This window comes from Stenella coeruleoalba (genome assembly GCF_951394435.1).
Source record: "Stenella coeruleoalba genome assembly, chromosome: 11".
NCBI classification, from domain to species: domain Eukaryota; kingdom Metazoa; phylum Chordata; class Mammalia; order Artiodactyla; family Delphinidae; genus Stenella; species Stenella coeruleoalba.
The window spans coordinates 79,836,932-79,854,950 of NC_137157.1; the positions used below are offsets into that span (position 1 = coordinate 79,836,932).

The 18,019-nt window shown below is 38.8% G+C and overlaps 1 protein-coding gene across 2 annotated transcripts in view; it reads right to left on the bottom strand.

The window, feature by feature from the left end:
* Positions 1 to 18,019, bottom strand: part of STK38L (serine/threonine kinase 38 like) — an 81,131-nt gene that overhangs the window by 19,083 nt on the left and 44,029 nt on the right. For both annotated transcript variants that reach the window (XM_079936955.1, XM_079936954.1), the window contains exons 2-3: positions 6,138 to 6,282; positions 2,442 to 2,493 (exon numbers count right to left, since the gene is read on the bottom strand). In XM_079936955.1, coding sequence (XP_079793081.1) covers positions 2,442 to 2,493; positions 6,138 to 6,271 — 186 coding nt within the window. In that variant the 5' untranslated portion in view covers positions 6,272 to 6,282. The remainder of the gene's footprint in view (positions 1 to 2,441; positions 2,494 to 6,137; positions 6,283 to 18,019) is intronic.

An 18,019-nucleotide genomic window follows, 5' to 3' on the forward strand; every position in this document is an offset into this window, starting at 1 on the left:
TTTACCAAAAATTTTAGATGTTTTATAAATGGTTATAATGGGCCAATGAGCATTTTTAGGGGTAAAATCACCTCACATTTTCTACAAGTTATTTAAGGAGAAACAAAGAAAACAGCTCTAGATGTACTTAGTACTTCCTGGTGTGAACCAGAGATTACAAGCCAGAAGCTACAAGCTGTACTCAACTCACAGATGCATTTGATTTGGGACCCCAAGTTGTTTTTTTTTGTTTTTTTTGTTTTGTTTTTTTTTTTGTGGTACGCGGGCCTCTCACTGTTGTGGCCTCTCCCGTTGCGGAGCACAGGCTCCGGACGCGCAGGCTCAGCGGCCATGGCTCACGGGCCCAGCCGCTGCGCGGCATGCGGGATCCTCCCGGCCCGGGGCACGAACCCGCGTCCCCTGCATCGGCAGGCGGACTCCCAACCACTGTGCCACCAGGGAAGCCCACCCCAAGTTGTCTTTAAATCACTCTAATGACTTGCCAATATTTAAAAAAGCGAGTGTTTTCACAAAACTCCAGATTTCCAGCTTCTCTTGAAAAATAGGAACTTGGCCTCACTGGGCCAACGGTGCAGCCCCCTTGGGTGGGCAGCAAGCAGCTCTGGGACCGGTCAGTCCCTATCAAGGCGCCAGTCACCGGGCGACAGGTATAATCGGGCTGGTGCTCTTGTTCTCTTTCAGTAAAGTGAAAAGTGGTATGTCTTTATCAAAAGATAAACTGTGAGGAGGGAATCTTTTACAACAAGGCAAAAAAAGAATCTATTTCTTCGTGGAAATGAAAAAAAAATGAGAGTTGAATATGCAAAGTATGTTAGATCAAAAGAATATAACCTAAGACGTCACTATGAAACAAGCGTGGCCAGCTTTTCTCATTCATGTTTACCTGCTTGGCCCTTGGACATCTGCTTTCATACAGTTGTTCATTATTAAAGTTCAATAGTCTTCATATATTCAATATTTTGTACATACCTCTTAACGATCATGTAAATTCTACCTATTTCTTTAAGATTCAAATCAATTGTTACTTCTTCCATGAAACGTTTTCTGATCCCCTGAATTAGGGGAAAAAAATCTCCATATTTTCAAAGTTTGCCACATTCTATCGTGTGTACATATTTTTACACACACACGTAATCTTTCCTTCCAATCTGTAAACTCTTCAGGGAGAGATCCATTGTCCATTTGTTCATTTATTCACCAAATATTTATTCTCGCCCTCTGACAGCCCTGGAGATGTAAGGAGTTTCTACTCTGGGAAGATGGTATTTTAAGGCTGCCACAGGGACAGGAACAGAGCTCTGTCCCAGTGGACATGATGCCTAAAGTGAGATGGAAAGAGTCTTGAAGAATAATGAGACTCAGGCAGGAGGAAGGAAGAGTTCCAAGCAGCAAAATAAAGCACGGGAAAAGGTCCACAGGCAAGAGCATGGAAATGAAAGTAATTTGACATTGTTGGTCAGCCTGGCAGCAGGGTGACAAAAGATGAGGCTAGAGACAGGGAAGCAGAGGCCAAATCATAAAGGGCCTTGTACACCCATGTTAAAGAGTTAGCCTTATCCCAAGAGTACTTGGGAGCCAGTGAAGGGTATTAAGCAAAAGAGTGACATGGTCAAATCTGGTTTTTGACAGATAACCCTGGTTGAAGTGTGTAGAAAAACTGGGAGTGGGAATGTGGCTGAGAATGGAGGAAGAGAGACCAGTTGGGGGCAGTGATTCTTCAGGTGAAATACACGGTAGTTTAAACCACTGGGTTCATGGCACCAGACTAGTGAACTGGGTGGTTTTAAGAAATATTTAGGAAAAATGTAAGGAAATTTGGCAACTGATCAATTATTCTTGAAGCCCTCTTTTCTTATTCCTCACACTAGATACTATTCACTGAATATATATATGTTCTTGGAATTAAAAAAAAAAAAGCTGCCCCCTTTCAAAGATTTCCATCACAGCAACAAAGGAAGAAGCTCACGTTCAAATAGGAAACCCACATTATCTAAGTTATAAAATCATCTGATACCATTATAAGAAAAAGTCACTGGGGTTGCTTTCATACAGTAGTTTTTCCCCCTTTTATTGAGATATAATTGATATGTAACATTGTGTAAGTTTAAGGTATACAATGTGATGATTTTGTTTTTTTCTTTTTTGGCCATGCCGCTAGGCTTGGGCTTGCGGGATCTTAGTTCCCCTGACCAGGGATCGAACCCGGACCCCCTGCAGTGGAAGTGTGGTGTCCTAACCACTGGACCACCAGGGAAGTCCCTACAATGTGATGATCTGATACAGGTATATACTGTACCTTGTGAAATGATGACCACAATAAAGTTAGTTAACACATCCATTACCTCACATAACTATTTTTTTTTGTAGTTTAAGATTTAGCAACTTTCAATTATATAAGAGAGTACTGTTAACTAGAGTCATAGTAATTATAGCTTACATACCTCTTCATCTGCTAATCCTTCTTCTTCCATAGCCACTTCTAATTTCTTCTGCCTTTTCAAAAAAAATTATTTAAATTTTAATATGTACCTAAGTATTCCCACTTAAGAAATGTACATTTATTTTTTCAAGTTTACACTCAGTTTGCCATGCTAAAAAAATCTTTCAAGTTGAATCAAAATAATCACTAAGAATAGTGACTAATATTTATAAACATATATGCACATATAAATATTTCTTTCTCAAAATATAAATACAGTCCAGAATTAGCTGCCTCATACTAGCCAAATGAATAATTTACTTCTAAAGCTGCCTAAATGAATCGTTAGCAAAGGTGACTCATGTTCTGATACAGAAAACTCTGTTATCTAGTGTTCAAATCTCCAAAATCATTAACATTTATCAGAGTTTATACTAGATGTATAAAAAGGTAACTACAGTGACTAAAAGTAAAAAGGTTTAAGGTGGACATCCCTGTGCTCGAACCTTGGTTTTAACGCTTATTAGCTAAAGGAGCTTGTCCAAGTGCTTCACTTAAACACTAAACTTGATTTTCCTAATTAATCACAGAAAGATGTTCAGTGCAATTAAGTATATTTTATTCTAATTCTTGGAAAATTGGAAAGTCATATACGTACATTAAAAAATAACCCATTAACTACCAGAACATTTGCTTTTCTAGGTATAGCCAAGTTCAGTTCTTCAATATTTTAAAATGCACCCTTAAAGTTACTTAAGCTACAGGTGAGGGGGTGATGGATGAAATAACTAGTAACCAGACAGATAGCTGTGGCACACATTTTGCAACTCATTTGCAAGTGACTATTAGTATTTTATTTCCATGGCATTGCTCTTTTTCCTAAAGATAAACCTGGGAGAGCTCGTCCTAATTAGTTTTGGAGCGTCTCAGATAAAGACTAACTTTCAAGGATTTATCCAAATGGGTATGAGGGCTGAGGATTGAAACCATCATACAAATCTTTTGGCATTTGTTGTTTATGACAATATGTCCAAAGATAAGCTCTTTCCTAAACCACTGTTAAGATCCTTTTTATTTCTTATGGAAAATTCATAACAAAAATACCTAAAGCCTGTTCATAAATCAGCACCTAAAAGTATATCCTCCACTGACTTTCTCAATTCTAGTAATAAGCACCTACCCTGATGCTAATCACACTGATTTTTATCTTTTTTTACACATTATTCACCCAAGCCCAACCCTTCCAATGGACTAAGTTCCTAATGCTGGATTCTGTGCCTGCCATCAGGCACCTCCGGGCGCCACAGAGCTGCTTGTTGAATGATTTGAGTTTTCTTCTCTGCAGGAAGAATCCAAAGAGTAAGAGGACCATTAACCCAGGAGGACAATCAATATACGAACAACTTTATCCCTACTGTCCCCTTTCCTCAGTCCTTGCTAAAGCTAATATTTCAGTAAATTATCCCTCCTTCTAGGGAGACATGCAATAACTTCTATCCATTTCCATACCTAAATGAGAAGACCCAAGGACTTCTCTTGTACCTTTCTAAAAAATAGCTTTCCTGCTAAAATGACCTTATGCTTTGTTCTGATTGGTACTTTATTTGACTTATGCATTTATCCAGTTAATTAAGCCTTAAAAATTCATCACATGTTTCTTAAAGTATTAGCTTCTAGAAAATAGCTGACTATTTAATTTGACTTCCATGGCACCACCATGCTTTTTTTTTAAATAACAGTAGATACTTTTATTCCTATTTTCCTTTGTTTGGGAACAGAGAGCAAAACTGAATTATTTTAAGGTTTCAGCAATAAAAGACAATGAACCTTTAAAATTCTGATGAATAACTTGAGTGACTGTCGAAAAAATACAGGTCTTTCCTTCCTTGGTTCTCTTTTACTTTATTCAGTCTCCCTTGATGATCTGCTCACTTCCAGAGACTTCCATTGCATTTACAATTAGTATAATTTCTTACATGTTTGGATTTATTTCTAACTTATGGTGTGGTTTCTACTTGTGCCTGCCTTTTGGTATTTCAGTTTTTCTTTTTCCCTTGGCTTCTTCTGAACTTATTTTTCCCCCATCCATTTTTTTTCCTTCTATTAGTTTGAAAGTTACAAACTCTATTTTTATTCTTTTAGTGGCTACCCTAGAAATTACATGTACACTTAATTTGTCAAAGCCTTAAATTAACCAATCTTTACCCCTTTCTGTGTTGTATCCCTATCCTTAGAGACACACTGATCTCTAAGAACAATTTAATTCCACTTACTTCCCTCCTGACTGACAGTCTACTGCAGGAAAATATATATTTTTTAATACATGTGACATTATCATTATTGTTGATTTTTCTTACACATTAGCCACATATTTACATTTAGATCTTCTGAATGCGATCACTTTCCTTCTGCCTAAGTTGAATCTTTTGGAATTTCTGCTGATGGCAATCTCTTAGTTCTCTTTCCTCTCTTCCTTTAGGAAATTTGATCAAAGATACGTTTGCTCTCCTCACTATTCTGCACGTTTCTTAGCTCTCTTTTATATTTCCTTACTCTAAGTTGACTTCCGAATAGTTACTTAAGTTTCATTTTCTAGTTCTAATTCTCTCCCCAGCCACGTCTAATCTGTAGTTGGACCTGCCCAAAATTATGTGCAAAACCAGATTCTTCCCCTCGAGTTCTGTTTCACTAAGTTGTACCACTCTCTGGTTGCCCAGGTGTGAAATTTCAGAGCCAGCGTGGACTACTTTCTCTCACATTCCATATTTGGGTAGTTGCCGTGTTTTTTCTGTCTTTCTCACTCAGTTCTTCCCTGTTGTTGTCATAATCCTAAAGCAAGCCTCCCTTCCACTGGCCTGGACTACAGTGCTAGCCTTTCCTGTTTCTGATCCCTCCTCCCACAGTCCACTCTGTACATCACAACTAAAGTAATCTTCCAGAGAAACACCTGTGATCATTTAAATCTGTTCAAAAGTTTTCCAGGCTCTTTACTACCAGGAAAATAGCTCCATTACAAAGCATCCAAGGCTCTCAGGAAACGGTATAAAAATCCAGCTTGAGTTAAACTGGACAGTGCCTGACCTGGCAGTAAAGGTGCTTTCTTCTGTCTCTGATATCCTTCCTCCTGCTCCTTAACCTCTTTCTTCTCCCTTTTATGTATATATAAATAGTACTCTTCCTTAGGAGCTCTGTTTAAATGCCACCACCATTTATGAAGCCTTCCCAGTTGCCTTAGGCAAAACCAATCTCCCCCTTCTTTGCCCTTCTCAAAGGGCATACTTTTCACCCTTTCATGTAATATTCATGTGCATTATCTCCCTTACTATAAGTTTCCTGAAGGCAAAATAACGTCATTCATTCTTTTTATAATTCTCCCATTTCCACTGATATACACACAACACTACAAAAGTTTCTGGATTAAAGGCAGTCATTAAGTAGCCCTCTAAAAGAGAGTATATAAAAAAAGAAAGTATAAAGATATACCATAATTTCATGGTTAGAAACGTTTTGTTTAAAACATCAATTGACATGTGATATAAGTATATGGGTGCCCAGGACAGGACACTATTCTGTGAAAATAAAACAAGGAACCAGGTATACTGTCAGCATACAGGGACCCACAATATTTATATTATTCATGGACAACATGCTTACACCCCACTTGCGGTATAACAGCTTATTTAACTACACGGAAAATTTTGACCAGCCTTTACTATACCTGGTTTCTCTCTCTTCATGCTGTAAAATGAGGTTGCTGTAAAAATTCTCCAGCGTGAGCTTGGCCACAGTCACTCTTTCCCGGGTATGGTTGCTCATAGGAAAGGTGGTTGTGGTCCCTGCCGTCATTGCCATAGTAACAGAAACTAGAACAACACAGAGACACAAATTACTCAATAGAAAGAAAACTTTCTATCCCTTTTAACAAACTCTAGAAATGGTTTCATTTCTACTAGTCAACAACATTTTACCCTAACAGTTAAGACGTTCAAATGAAACTCAAATCCCTGTAGGAACCAGGCAGGAAACAAAAATGTATGAATCAAGCCAGGTGACAACATGGAAGTTTTATGGCTTTTCCTGAACAATGTTTGTCTACTTAAAGCCAACTTTTAAAAACCACTGAGCCAGCCAAACAAAGTGCTGGTTTAAAGAAGATAATGTGGGGACTTCCTTGGCGGTCTAGTGGTTAAGACTCCGCATTTCCACTGTAGGGGGCACGGGTTCGATCCCTGGTCGGGAACTAAGATCCCACATGCCACATGGTGTGGCCAAAAAAAGAAAAAAAAAAAAGATAATGTGGACAATTAGACAAGATAAGGAATGTAAGACTGAACTCTGGTGGCTGCTATAGGTGGGCACTGACCCTAAGAGACTTGCCTACCATAGTCCACATCTAGACCCCAAAAAAAAGCCCACAAAAAACAAACAAACAAAAAACCTAGAATGGTTCCATACATTAAAGATGTTTTTGCTTATCTGGACGGGAATCATAACAGACTATCTTAGAGGAGATCCAGATTGCCAGGGTGACCATCCAACATTGCATTCTTAGCCGAAAAGTATTCTTCCAAATCTGCCACCTATTTCCCAACACCTACCTCTCCTTAACTACATAAAGACAGAGCCCTGGATATCGACCTCAACTGGGATAGTGGAATGAACCAAAGACCTTTCTTGTTCTTCATGTGAAACAAGTCAAATACAGGTTGAAAGTAAACAGTTTAACTATGGCAAACTCCCAGTTCCACTGTTGTCTTAGTGGGTTTATACCTCCATTTACTGCTTCAGCCTCATTATGTCGATTACTTTAACATCATAAACTTGTTCCTCTGCTGACTACTATAAATCTTTTCTTTTTTTTTGCGGTACGCGGGCCTCTCACTGCTGTGGCCTCTCCCGTTGCGGAGCACAGGCTCCAGACGCGCAGGCTCAGCGGCCATGGCTCACGGGCCCAGCCACTCCGCGGCATGTGGGATCTTCCCGGATCAGGGCACAAACCCGTGTCCCCTGCATCGGCAGGCGGACTCCCAACCACTGTGCCACCAGGGAAGCCCCTATAAATCTTTTTATAACAAGAAGCTGATGACATTACTTGTTTAAATTGTTCATGGCACGTACAGCAAGTCAAATTAGCTTAGCAAGATAAACAAAGACAACCCACAAACGCGGAGTGCTGGTATCTAACAGAAACTTGATGAGAGTTTATTCATTAATTTTCCCCTTTTCTTGCCTGAGGATTTAAGGCAGTGGCACTCCTAGGCATGACTGCATTTCTTCCTCACAGAAGCCTGGTAAAGAAAGGAAGTGAAGCTTGGCCAAGTCACACAGCTGGTGAGCTGCAGAGTCCAACCCCACCCAAGTGCTATCTCCAACTTGCCTTTCTGGCCTTATCTGCTGCCCTTCCTCACCACTCACTCTTCTCCCAACATACTTGGCCCTTTCATGCCTCCAAGCCCTGACAGGACCTATTCCTGAACCAGTTACGTCCTACACTCTATTTGCAGGCATCCTGCTGGTCCTTTACAGCCCAGTTTGTCTGAAGCCTAACTGCGGTGACTTCTCTAAGGTTCCCTGCCAGAAGAGACATCGATGGACCAGAAGGGGCCAAACGGCATTCTTTCGAGCGTGCTCTCTACCATTTGTAACAAATACTCCCAGGACCGGTGCTGAGCACTTCACCTGCCTGTCCCCCTAAACTAGGAATACCTCTGGGAAAGAACTTTTTCTGAATCATTTTTGAGCGTTCACCTTGATAGCACCGTATTGGACACACAGTGGGCATTAATGAGTGAAGGAGTCCACCTATCAAATGGCAGGGGGAGGGGGCGGTGTGGGAGGAGCGTTGAAAAAATAAGCAAAAACTGCCTATAAAGGTTAGCAACTGTGGAAAACGAAACTTACTGAACCTTGGAGTCAGATATTTAGAGATCTAATCCAGGTCCTGCTGCTAACTGATCACATGGTCTTATTCAAATCACCAGAACGCTCTGAATTCAAGTCACTTTCCGGCCCAGACAGGAATTACGGCACTTGCCCTGCCTCGTTCACAGGCCTACTCTAAGGCCATCTGAGATAATATAACATAGAAATTATACAAATGTAAGACATTATTTTAGGCATCTAGTTTAATTTTTTTAATGTGCTTTAATGATAGTGAGCATTATTTTTTAAACAGTAATAAAAATAAGCTCAAGAATTACTCTGGCCAAGTGATTTTTAAGCACTAAGCTTGGAATGCTACCTAAGGCAATGCTGCCATACCACCTCTGGAAATCTCACCTGGGTTCGTGTTTTATGTTTCAGGATCACATGCAGAAAAGTCAAAGAAAGGAAAAGAGGGAGTGGGATTGTATATAGCAAACATCCCAAATCGTGTTTGCTAATTGGGATTTGGGGATTTGGTGAGGAGAGGGGAGCTGGGAGGATGGACTAGAGGTGGAGGAATTCAAATAAATTTAGGAAATCCAGATTATACAAAGTTTCTTACTGCGAGACTTCCTGGCATCATTAATATGTTAATATGTATCCTGAATCCTCAAAAAGGGTTGGGTATACATTTGCAGTAGTATTCTAGGGAGCCTCTTAGGCATATAAAATTTAAATTTATAGACAGTTATCTTTAAACACTGGTTAAAAAGTGCCTGCTACTCTTTTTCAATATCTGGGGGAGGGAGACTTAGAAACTCCAACAAAGAGTAATTAATACGTAGAAATTTTAGGGCTTCCCTGGTGGCGCAGTGGTTGAGAATCTGCCTGCCAATGCAGGGGACACGGGTTCGAGCCCTGGTCTGGGAAGATCCCACATGCCGCAGAGCAGCTAGGCCCGTGAGCCATAACTACTGAGCCTGCGCGTCTGGAGCCTATGCTCCGCAACAAGAGAGGCCGCGATAGGGAGAGGCCCGCACACCGCGATGAAGAGTGGCCCCTGCTTGCCACAACTAGAGAAAGCCCTCGCACAGAAACGAAGACCCAACGCAGCCAAAAATAAATAAATAAATAATAAAAATAAAGGAATTCCCTTAAAAAACAAAACAAACAAAAAAATACCTAGAAATTTTAGAGTGCTTTCTGATTTGTCCAGAGTATCTGTAGCTGATAGAGAATTTTCAGATTGGTTTGCCAATTTGCAGGAGGAAAAAAGGTCAAGACCCAACTATAGTGGTCTATAGTTTCCTTTCAAAAAGTGAATGATGCAAAGACTAACAAACAAAATCATGCCCCTTGAAAAAAAGCACAGAGAAATAACACATCAGTAATATTTGTAGAAGTTGGAAAGAAAGATGTATGATGAACTCAGGGTGTGGCCTTGGAAGGCAGCTGACACGCTGCTCTGCTCTGTCTGGCAAGAAGCAAGGTCTGGCCTTCAGCTGCCAGCGTCCCAGGACAAGGGAATTCTGGAAGCTCCTTTATCCTCACCAAGTTCACAAGAGACTGATACACAAGACATAATGGCAATTTGCTGATTCACACAATAAGAAACTGAGGAACACGAAACAGATACTTGTATCTCTGGGCAAATGTGCTCCGTCCTTGCAGACTAGCTGAATGTACAGACTGAAGAAGACTGCTTGGTAAGCATGGCATCAAAACAGAGAACTGTTATGCAATTTAACTGTTTAATGGCATAAGGATAAGGAATCTTAAAAAAAAAAAGATCGATTGCTATCCTGCCCAGGACACCTCTGCCCACTTCAAAGTGGCTAGAGGAGATGGCCAATATTAAGCCCTGCTACTAACTGGGCTTTCCCAGATGATGCAAAATTGGGGGGGCTAGCAGTGGGCAGAAATATTACTGAGAAAAACTTTGGGGGAAATTTTTGTGAAACATAAGAAAGTTAGGGAATTGAGAACAATTCCAAACTACAGAAATTGTTTGCATTAACAGTACAGAAATAAATATGAAATTGTTTTAGATAAAGATTTTTGAACCTGAGGTCTTTATAAAAGAGGGGTAAAGAGAAGATCAGGTTTCTCCATTATAAAGACGTAATGAGTTTATAACTCCAAGGTTCAGAAGTGGATATCGAGTAATGAAAAACAACTTCCAAACACTGTATAATTTAACCATCATCACTATGGTCTTTCCATTCTAGTTATACATACATGCAAGTGTGCAAGCCCTGTTTAAAAACCAAATCAGAACAAAACCTATGTCTATTCATCTTTGTAACGGAAGTATTACAGCACCCGGCAAAGTGCTGAGCACACAGTCGGCATTCTGTAAACGACGGTGACTAACTGAACTCAAGTTTAATGGATTTTAAATTATATATGTCCCATATATAATAATTTCCTTTGGATTAAAAACTACAGAATTACTTACTGTTATGTTAAGCTTCAGAGAGACAAATCCTACTTGAGAGATACAACTACAGTAAAAGCCAAAAATCCCACCCTTAGTCTTGATTGAATAACATCTTTTAGAGATTAGCTTAAAAAAACAAGAAAAAATTATTACTCTCCAACCAGACACAAGTAGGCTTTATAAAATTCAAATTAAACATAACTAAGAACAGAAGTGACCAAATTATTAAAAAGAATGATCTGGATGACTGGCACTTATTATACTGCAGATTTATTCCTCTAATGGATTTCACACTGTTCTTTGTCTTTTACTAAAGCCCTTTCTTTAGCCAGAAAAAGAACAGGATACAATTTGCAAGTCTAGAATTCCTGGACTGATAAAAACAACACTAGGTGCCCTTGGATTTCCTGTTCATGTGTTTTCTCCAGACTCCCCTGTTCATTAATGGAGACTCTACCAATCGTTGAGTCCAGCATTCTTTCGTGTTTATCAAGCCTGGGGAAAGGAGATAACAAATCTGGCGCTCAGGCCATCTATAAATACACGTAGTGTCTCCAGCATTTGCCATCACACTTCTAAAATAGGAAAACAGAGCTGCCTTACCTGACTGGTAAAACAATACTTAACCGATGATTTCACCTTAGCTTCTTCATACTATATTTCAGAGTATCATTAATGCCTTCGTGTATAAAAATTTTCCTAGATTCATCATTAGTTGCCACCACAGTGTCCTAGGCTGCAACAGGTCCACAGTTGGACACTGCGTCCGCTGGGTCCCTAATGATAACAGAGCAGCCACAGCTTCTTTCCTCTACGAGGTACGATCCGAAGAGCAAGAAATTCACAGTCGGGTGAGAGTTCAAGTCCCAGCACTAACTTTTACTAGTTGTATTATTTCCAACCAACATTTACTGCAGATATACACTACCTTCCAGCACTGCACAAAGTACTAAGAATGATAAAATACAGTCCCTACCCTCAGGGAGTTCACAATCCTATGCGGACACAAGGGAAACTGAAGGAAAAGTGTAGTCAGAGGTTTAAGAGAGGAGGAGATGCCTGAATTGAATCTTGGTGGTGGGTTGGGAAGGATAAGAGTTCACAAGTCAGACGGCCAGGGCAGAAGAGGAAGAGGTGAAAGGGCATGAAATCAACTGACTCACTTGAGTGTAGAGAAGGGCTTGAGTATACATTTGGTGAAACAGCCAAAGATGAAGGTGGAAAGTCAGTTAGGAATCATGATAAAATACCTTTTATGCCATGTTAAAAGATTATCCTGAGTATAAATGGGAGTCATTTAAGGCTTTTAATTAAGTGAAGAACTAATAGCCAATAAAGAACATTAATTGAGTGCATACCCCAGTACAAGAACTTTCCTAAAAATGTTACGTTTTAATACTTTTAATCCGCCTAACCACCCCTAAAATTCTATCTGATTGGCACTTCAGATAGATTATGCTAGCAAAGGGAAGACGGCAAGAAGCCTGGGAGTAGACTAGACTAGAGGAGTGTAAATCAGGTTAGGGGACTCAGTAATAAACACTCAGGGGTTACAAACTGGTGGCCTGCAGCCATGTTTTGTGTGACTTGCACTATGATTCAGACATTAGAAGATTTCACGTAAAAATCCAGATTTTTGGTTCCTCTCCAAAAATCAAGTCTGTCAAATTTGAATCCATATTCCTGCCTGCAAATAGGCAGCAAGGACAGAAGAAGCAGGCCCCTTGCAAGCCCGCATCCCGCCAGAGTCCGCCAACTTTCTTCCCTCAGGCCCAGCCTCCTTCACTCCTTGCATTACCTGCCTGCTTCCGTTAGCATTTGAGATTCCAATCCTGGTTTACTGCAGAATAATAAGGGCCCAGTTTCACATAGCAGCAGAAGAGATTAAAAGAAGGGCTCAGATACTCAACTGAAAACACTGAACTCTATAATTCAATTTCAGATTTGGATGACTGGGTAAATGTTGATATCATTAGTAAGAATAGGAAGTATAAGAAGAGCTAACGGTAGGGAAAGAAAATAAGTTCAAGGCTGATCCTGAGTTATTTCACCAGACACAGGATCCATGTCTCTAAAATGGATATAAACCATGCCAGCCTTACAGAGCGGATGTGATGCTCCAGTGATGGCAGAGCACAGTGACGAAGGACCAGAGCGCTAGATCTGAATCTTGGCTCAGACACTCACTGGCCGTGTGAGTTTAGGCAAATTACTTAAACTTTCTGTGCTTCAGTTTCCTGTTGACTAAAATAAAGATAATGATGGCCAACTTGTGTACATGCTTATTATGTTAATGCAAGACTTACAAGAATTATGGAAGTTAATATTTATAAAGGACTTAGAACGGTGCCTAGCACAGAGCAATGTCATGTGTTTGATAAATCAATATATAAATGAAAAAATATTTTAAACACATCCGGCTCATGTTAAATGCACAGAAATGATGAATTTTCTTCCCTTCCTTACCCAATCCTCCTGCTCATTCTTCCTTCCTTGAGCTGCTATCCTAGTAAGTTAGTTTGTAAATTTATTCTCTAGTGGATATTCTCTATCTCTTCTAGTCTTCAAACCTACTTGATTTGAAAATTTAGAGTGCTTTTAGTGGAGAAAGAAATGTATCAAAAAGTACTTATCGGTTTTCTAAATAGAAAGACGTGAAGTACAAAAAAACAAAAAACAACAACAAAAGCTTTCGGTAGAAGTCTTACTAGAAGTTAGTGGTGATTTGGGGCTATGACTAGGACAGGAGAAGGTGTTCCAGAGAAAAACTAATCACTCCTCTTACAAGATGGAGTAATGCTCCTGAGACAACAGACATCCACTCTACTTATAATCTGTTTACTGTGTTTAGTGCCAAGAGCTTTAGTTTTTCATTAGTTAATGTGACTATCTCCACTTGGTGTGTGTCCTGTTCACCAGTCCAGAGGAGCGAATTCATACGGACGGTTATCCTTGCTTTCTGTGTGTCATAAGCCTGGTGGTGATGGCACAGTGGTGCTGAAATCAACATTATCATTTTTATTTTGAAACCTGTTTTACAAAGAGGCATTTTTCCCTGCTGACCAAAATATAGTTCAAAGGTTGAGCTCCCAAAAGCTTATTTAGCTATAGTAATACTGTTAATAGCAGACTATTTAAGTATGTTGATCCGAATAATTACTAAAAATCCCTCTGCACATTGTTTTTTTTAACTTGAGAAGGGAAAGTGTTTATGAAGTAAATGTAAACAATTAAGCTAAATTAAACTGAATTAAATTTGCCAAACAAAGTAGCAGTAATTTTATCTAAAAACTGGCCTGTTTACAGATCTTAATGTTTAGGTAAGGTAGTACCCCATTTTTCTCAAAAATATTCAGAAAGAAGCCATCTATTCTTAAATGTATTTACAAAATTAAATTTTCTATCGTTATAGCTGTCTAGTAATGCATTAGATCTTGCCTGCAAAAGATGCTCAGTTCAATCTACCAAGTCATAGTGAACTTAAAAAAATAAACTGGGGCTTCCCTGGTGGCGCAGTGGTTGAGAATCTGCCTGCCAATGCAGGGGACATGGGTTCGAGCCCTGGTCCAGGAAGATCCACATGCCGCGGAGCAACTAAGCCCGTGCACCACAACTACTGAGCCTGTGCTCTAGAGCCCAGGAGCCACAACTACTGAAGCCCGGGCGCCTAGAGCCCGTGCTCCGCAACAAGAGAAGCCACCGCAATGAGAAGCCCGTGCGCTGCAACGAAGAGTAGCCCCCGCTCGCCGCAACTAGAGAAAGCCCGCACGCAGCAAGGAAGACCCAACACAGCCAAAAATAAATAAATAAATTTATTTAATTTTTAAAAATTTTAAAAATAAATAAATAAAAACTAAACTACTTCAGCTGAAATGCCGAACAACTTAGATACTGATAATTTAGCACCAGAATGGTAAAACAAACAGATAGTAGAGGCACCCCTAAAAGAATTTTAGATCAAGTTCTATTAATTGGTACCCTCATAAACACACACAGGAATATACTCGCCTTTATTAGACTAAAAGAGGAAAAATAAAAATCACAATTTGCAAGGCAAGAAGTGGGGGGCATGGGGGGAACGGGGGAGGGGGAGAGTAAGGGAGGACCAGAGTGAGGACTTCAAAGCTATTTGTAATGGAGAATTATGCAGAAACAAAACAACAAAAATAACATGGGAAAAAAACAAGGATTAATAGATTATAAAAATATATCCTTATTTATTAATATTTTATTTACATATAGAATTCATATATGTAGAAATTATAGAATTTACAAACATGAACTTAGTAGCCTAGAGAAGTTCTTGGAGAGCGAGAGAGTGTGAGAGGGAGTGAGGGGTTACGAGTGATCTGGAGCCTTCTGGGCTCCCAGCCTTAAGCTGTGGCTCTGAATTGGGAGGTGGAGGAGTAAGATGAACAAAGACACTGAAGGCGCCAAGAGAACTACCCCTCCCTGCGCCTTGTCAGATGGTCACACTCCCATCTATTTCCAATACCCAACAACATGAGTTTTCTGTTTTTCGCCTCTGTTATAAAGAATATGGGTCACTGAAAGTAAGACAATGATTTTCTAAATAAAGTGTTCAATTTGAAGGTTAAAATTTATGCTTTAAAAGGTTAGTTTTAAAGATAGACATTTATAAATGGAAAAATAATCCTGTTCACAAAAGTAGCAAGGAGGAGACGGAGAACCACATTCATAAAATCCCTGGAATAACCTTGATCCAAAACAAAACAAAACAAAACAAACAAAAAAAAAACTGTTGGCCTTTTAATGAAGAAATCTCATCATAGATCATGGAAGGAAGGGAAGAATTATTCAATTAATGTGCTGAGACAACTGGTTATCTATTTGGGAAAAAAAGTAAGTCAGATGTTCATTTCACTCCAAAGATCAAAATAAATTTCAAGTGGTTCAAAAGGGTGAACATAAAAACTAAAGGAAAAAACAGAAAGGAAGGAAAAAGAAAGGGAAGGGAAAGAAAAGGATGGAAAAGAATGGCAAATAAAAGTAAAAGGAAAAATTAAACTTCAAGAAAATAAGATGAATAACTGATCTTTTAAAGAAAAAGGACTGTCTTAAAAGGAAATCATCACAATGAAAATACTGCTAGGAATCATCACAGAAAAATTTGGAATATACATATATGTATGTCAAACAAGATTAAAGGATAGTATTTTAAGCGAAATTGCAAAGTAACATTATATATTAAACACTTATGTTAAAAATACCTTATACCCATGTTAAAATAACAAATTATATTTCTTAAAACATATATAAAGTTCGTAACAGCTTTTATAACATTAAAGTTGTAAAGAGACAATAAAAACCTTACTAGTAAGTGGCTAATACTGATTGACAAATATATGTAAGTAAAAGTAGCTAACAAACATATGAAAAATATTCAATTTTACCAATAAATCACAGACATGGAAACTTTAAAATAATGCAATATATTCCCTACCTGAAAGTAGCCACAGTTTTGGGGAAAACCTTCTTGGTGGGGTCCAGTCTATCATCAGACATCTTTCTACACATCATCTGTGTTCATGTGTATGTTTTTCTAGCTTTATTGAGATATAATTTATATATAAGATTGTGTAACTTTGAGATGTACAATGTAATGATTTCATATATGTATATATTCAGAAGCAATTATCATAATAAGGTTAGTTAACACATCCATCACCTCATATAGTTACAATTTTTTTGTGTGTCTAGTGAGAACTTTTAAAATCCACTCTCCTAGCAACTTTCAAATATACAATACTTACAAATACTTTCAACTTTCAAGTAACAGTATAATATTGTTAACTATAGCCACCACGTTGTACATTATATCCCCAGAACTTATTCATCTTAAAACTGGAAGTTTGTAAGTGAAGTCAGACAGAGAAAGACAAATATCATATGAAATCGCTTATATGAGGAATCTTAATGTGGAATCTTTTAAAAAAATGATACAAATGAACTTACAAAACAGAAACAGACTCACAGACTTAGAGAAGTACTTATGGTTACGGGGCGGGGGGGGGGAAGGGGGAGGGGGAGGGATAGATTGGGAGTTTGGGATTGACATGTACACACTGCTATAATTAAAATAAAATGCCTTTCCATGAAAAAAAACAAAACGAAACTGGAAGTTTGTACACTTTGACCACCTTCACCTACTCCCCCTCTCCACTCCATCCTCACCTCTGGCACACTGCAACCACCAAGCTGCTCTGTTTCCATGAGTTTCAGTTTTTTTATATTCCACATCTAAGTGAGATCATACAGTATTTGTCTTTCTCTGTTTGACTTATTTCACGTAGCATAATGCCCCCAAGGTCCATGAGTGTTGTCACAAATGGCAAGGTTTCCTTTTTCATGGTTGAATAATATTCCAGTAAGGGGTGTGTGTGTGTGTGTGTGTGTGTGTGTGTGTGTGTGTGTGTGTGTGTGTGTGTGTGTGTGTGTGTGTGTTTGTGTGTGTGTGTGTGTGTGTGTGTGTGTGTACCATTTTCTTTATCCATTCATACATTAATGGGCAGTTAGATTGTTTCCATGTCTTGGCTATTATAACATGAGGGTGCAGCAGTGTCTCTGAAAGTAACTTTATTTCCTTTGGATAGATACCAGAAGTAGAATTGCCAGACAATATGGTAGTTGTATTTTTAATTTTTTGAGGAACCTCCATACTGTTTTCCATAGTGGCTGTACCAATTTACATTCCCACCAGTAGTGTACAAGAGTTCCCATTTGTCCACATCCTCAGTAACACTTATCTCTTGTCTTTTTGATAATACCCTTTATAACCAGTATAGAGTGATATCTCATTTTGACTTGCATTTCTCTGATGATTTGTGATGCTGAGCACCTTTTCATGTAACTGTTGGCCATCTGAATATCTTCTTTGGAAAAATGTTTTTTCAGATCCTTTGCCCATTTTTTTATTGGATTGTTAATTTGCTACTGAGTTGTATGAGTCCCTTGTGTATTTTGGATATTAATTGGGGAGATTTTTGATTACTGATTCAATCTCCTTGCTCATTACTGGTTTGTTCAGATTTTCTGTTTCTTCAGGATTCATTCTTGGTAGGTTGTATGTTTCTAGGAATTGATTTCTTATAGGTTGCCTAATTTGTTGGCATGTAATTGTTCATAGTAGTCTCTTATGATCCTTTGTATTTCTGTGGTATCAGGGTAATATCTCCTCTTTCATTTATAATTTTATTTATTTGGGTCCTCTTTTTTTCTTGGTTAGTCTAGCTAAAGCTTTCTCAATTTTGTTTTTTCAAAGAATCAACTCTTAG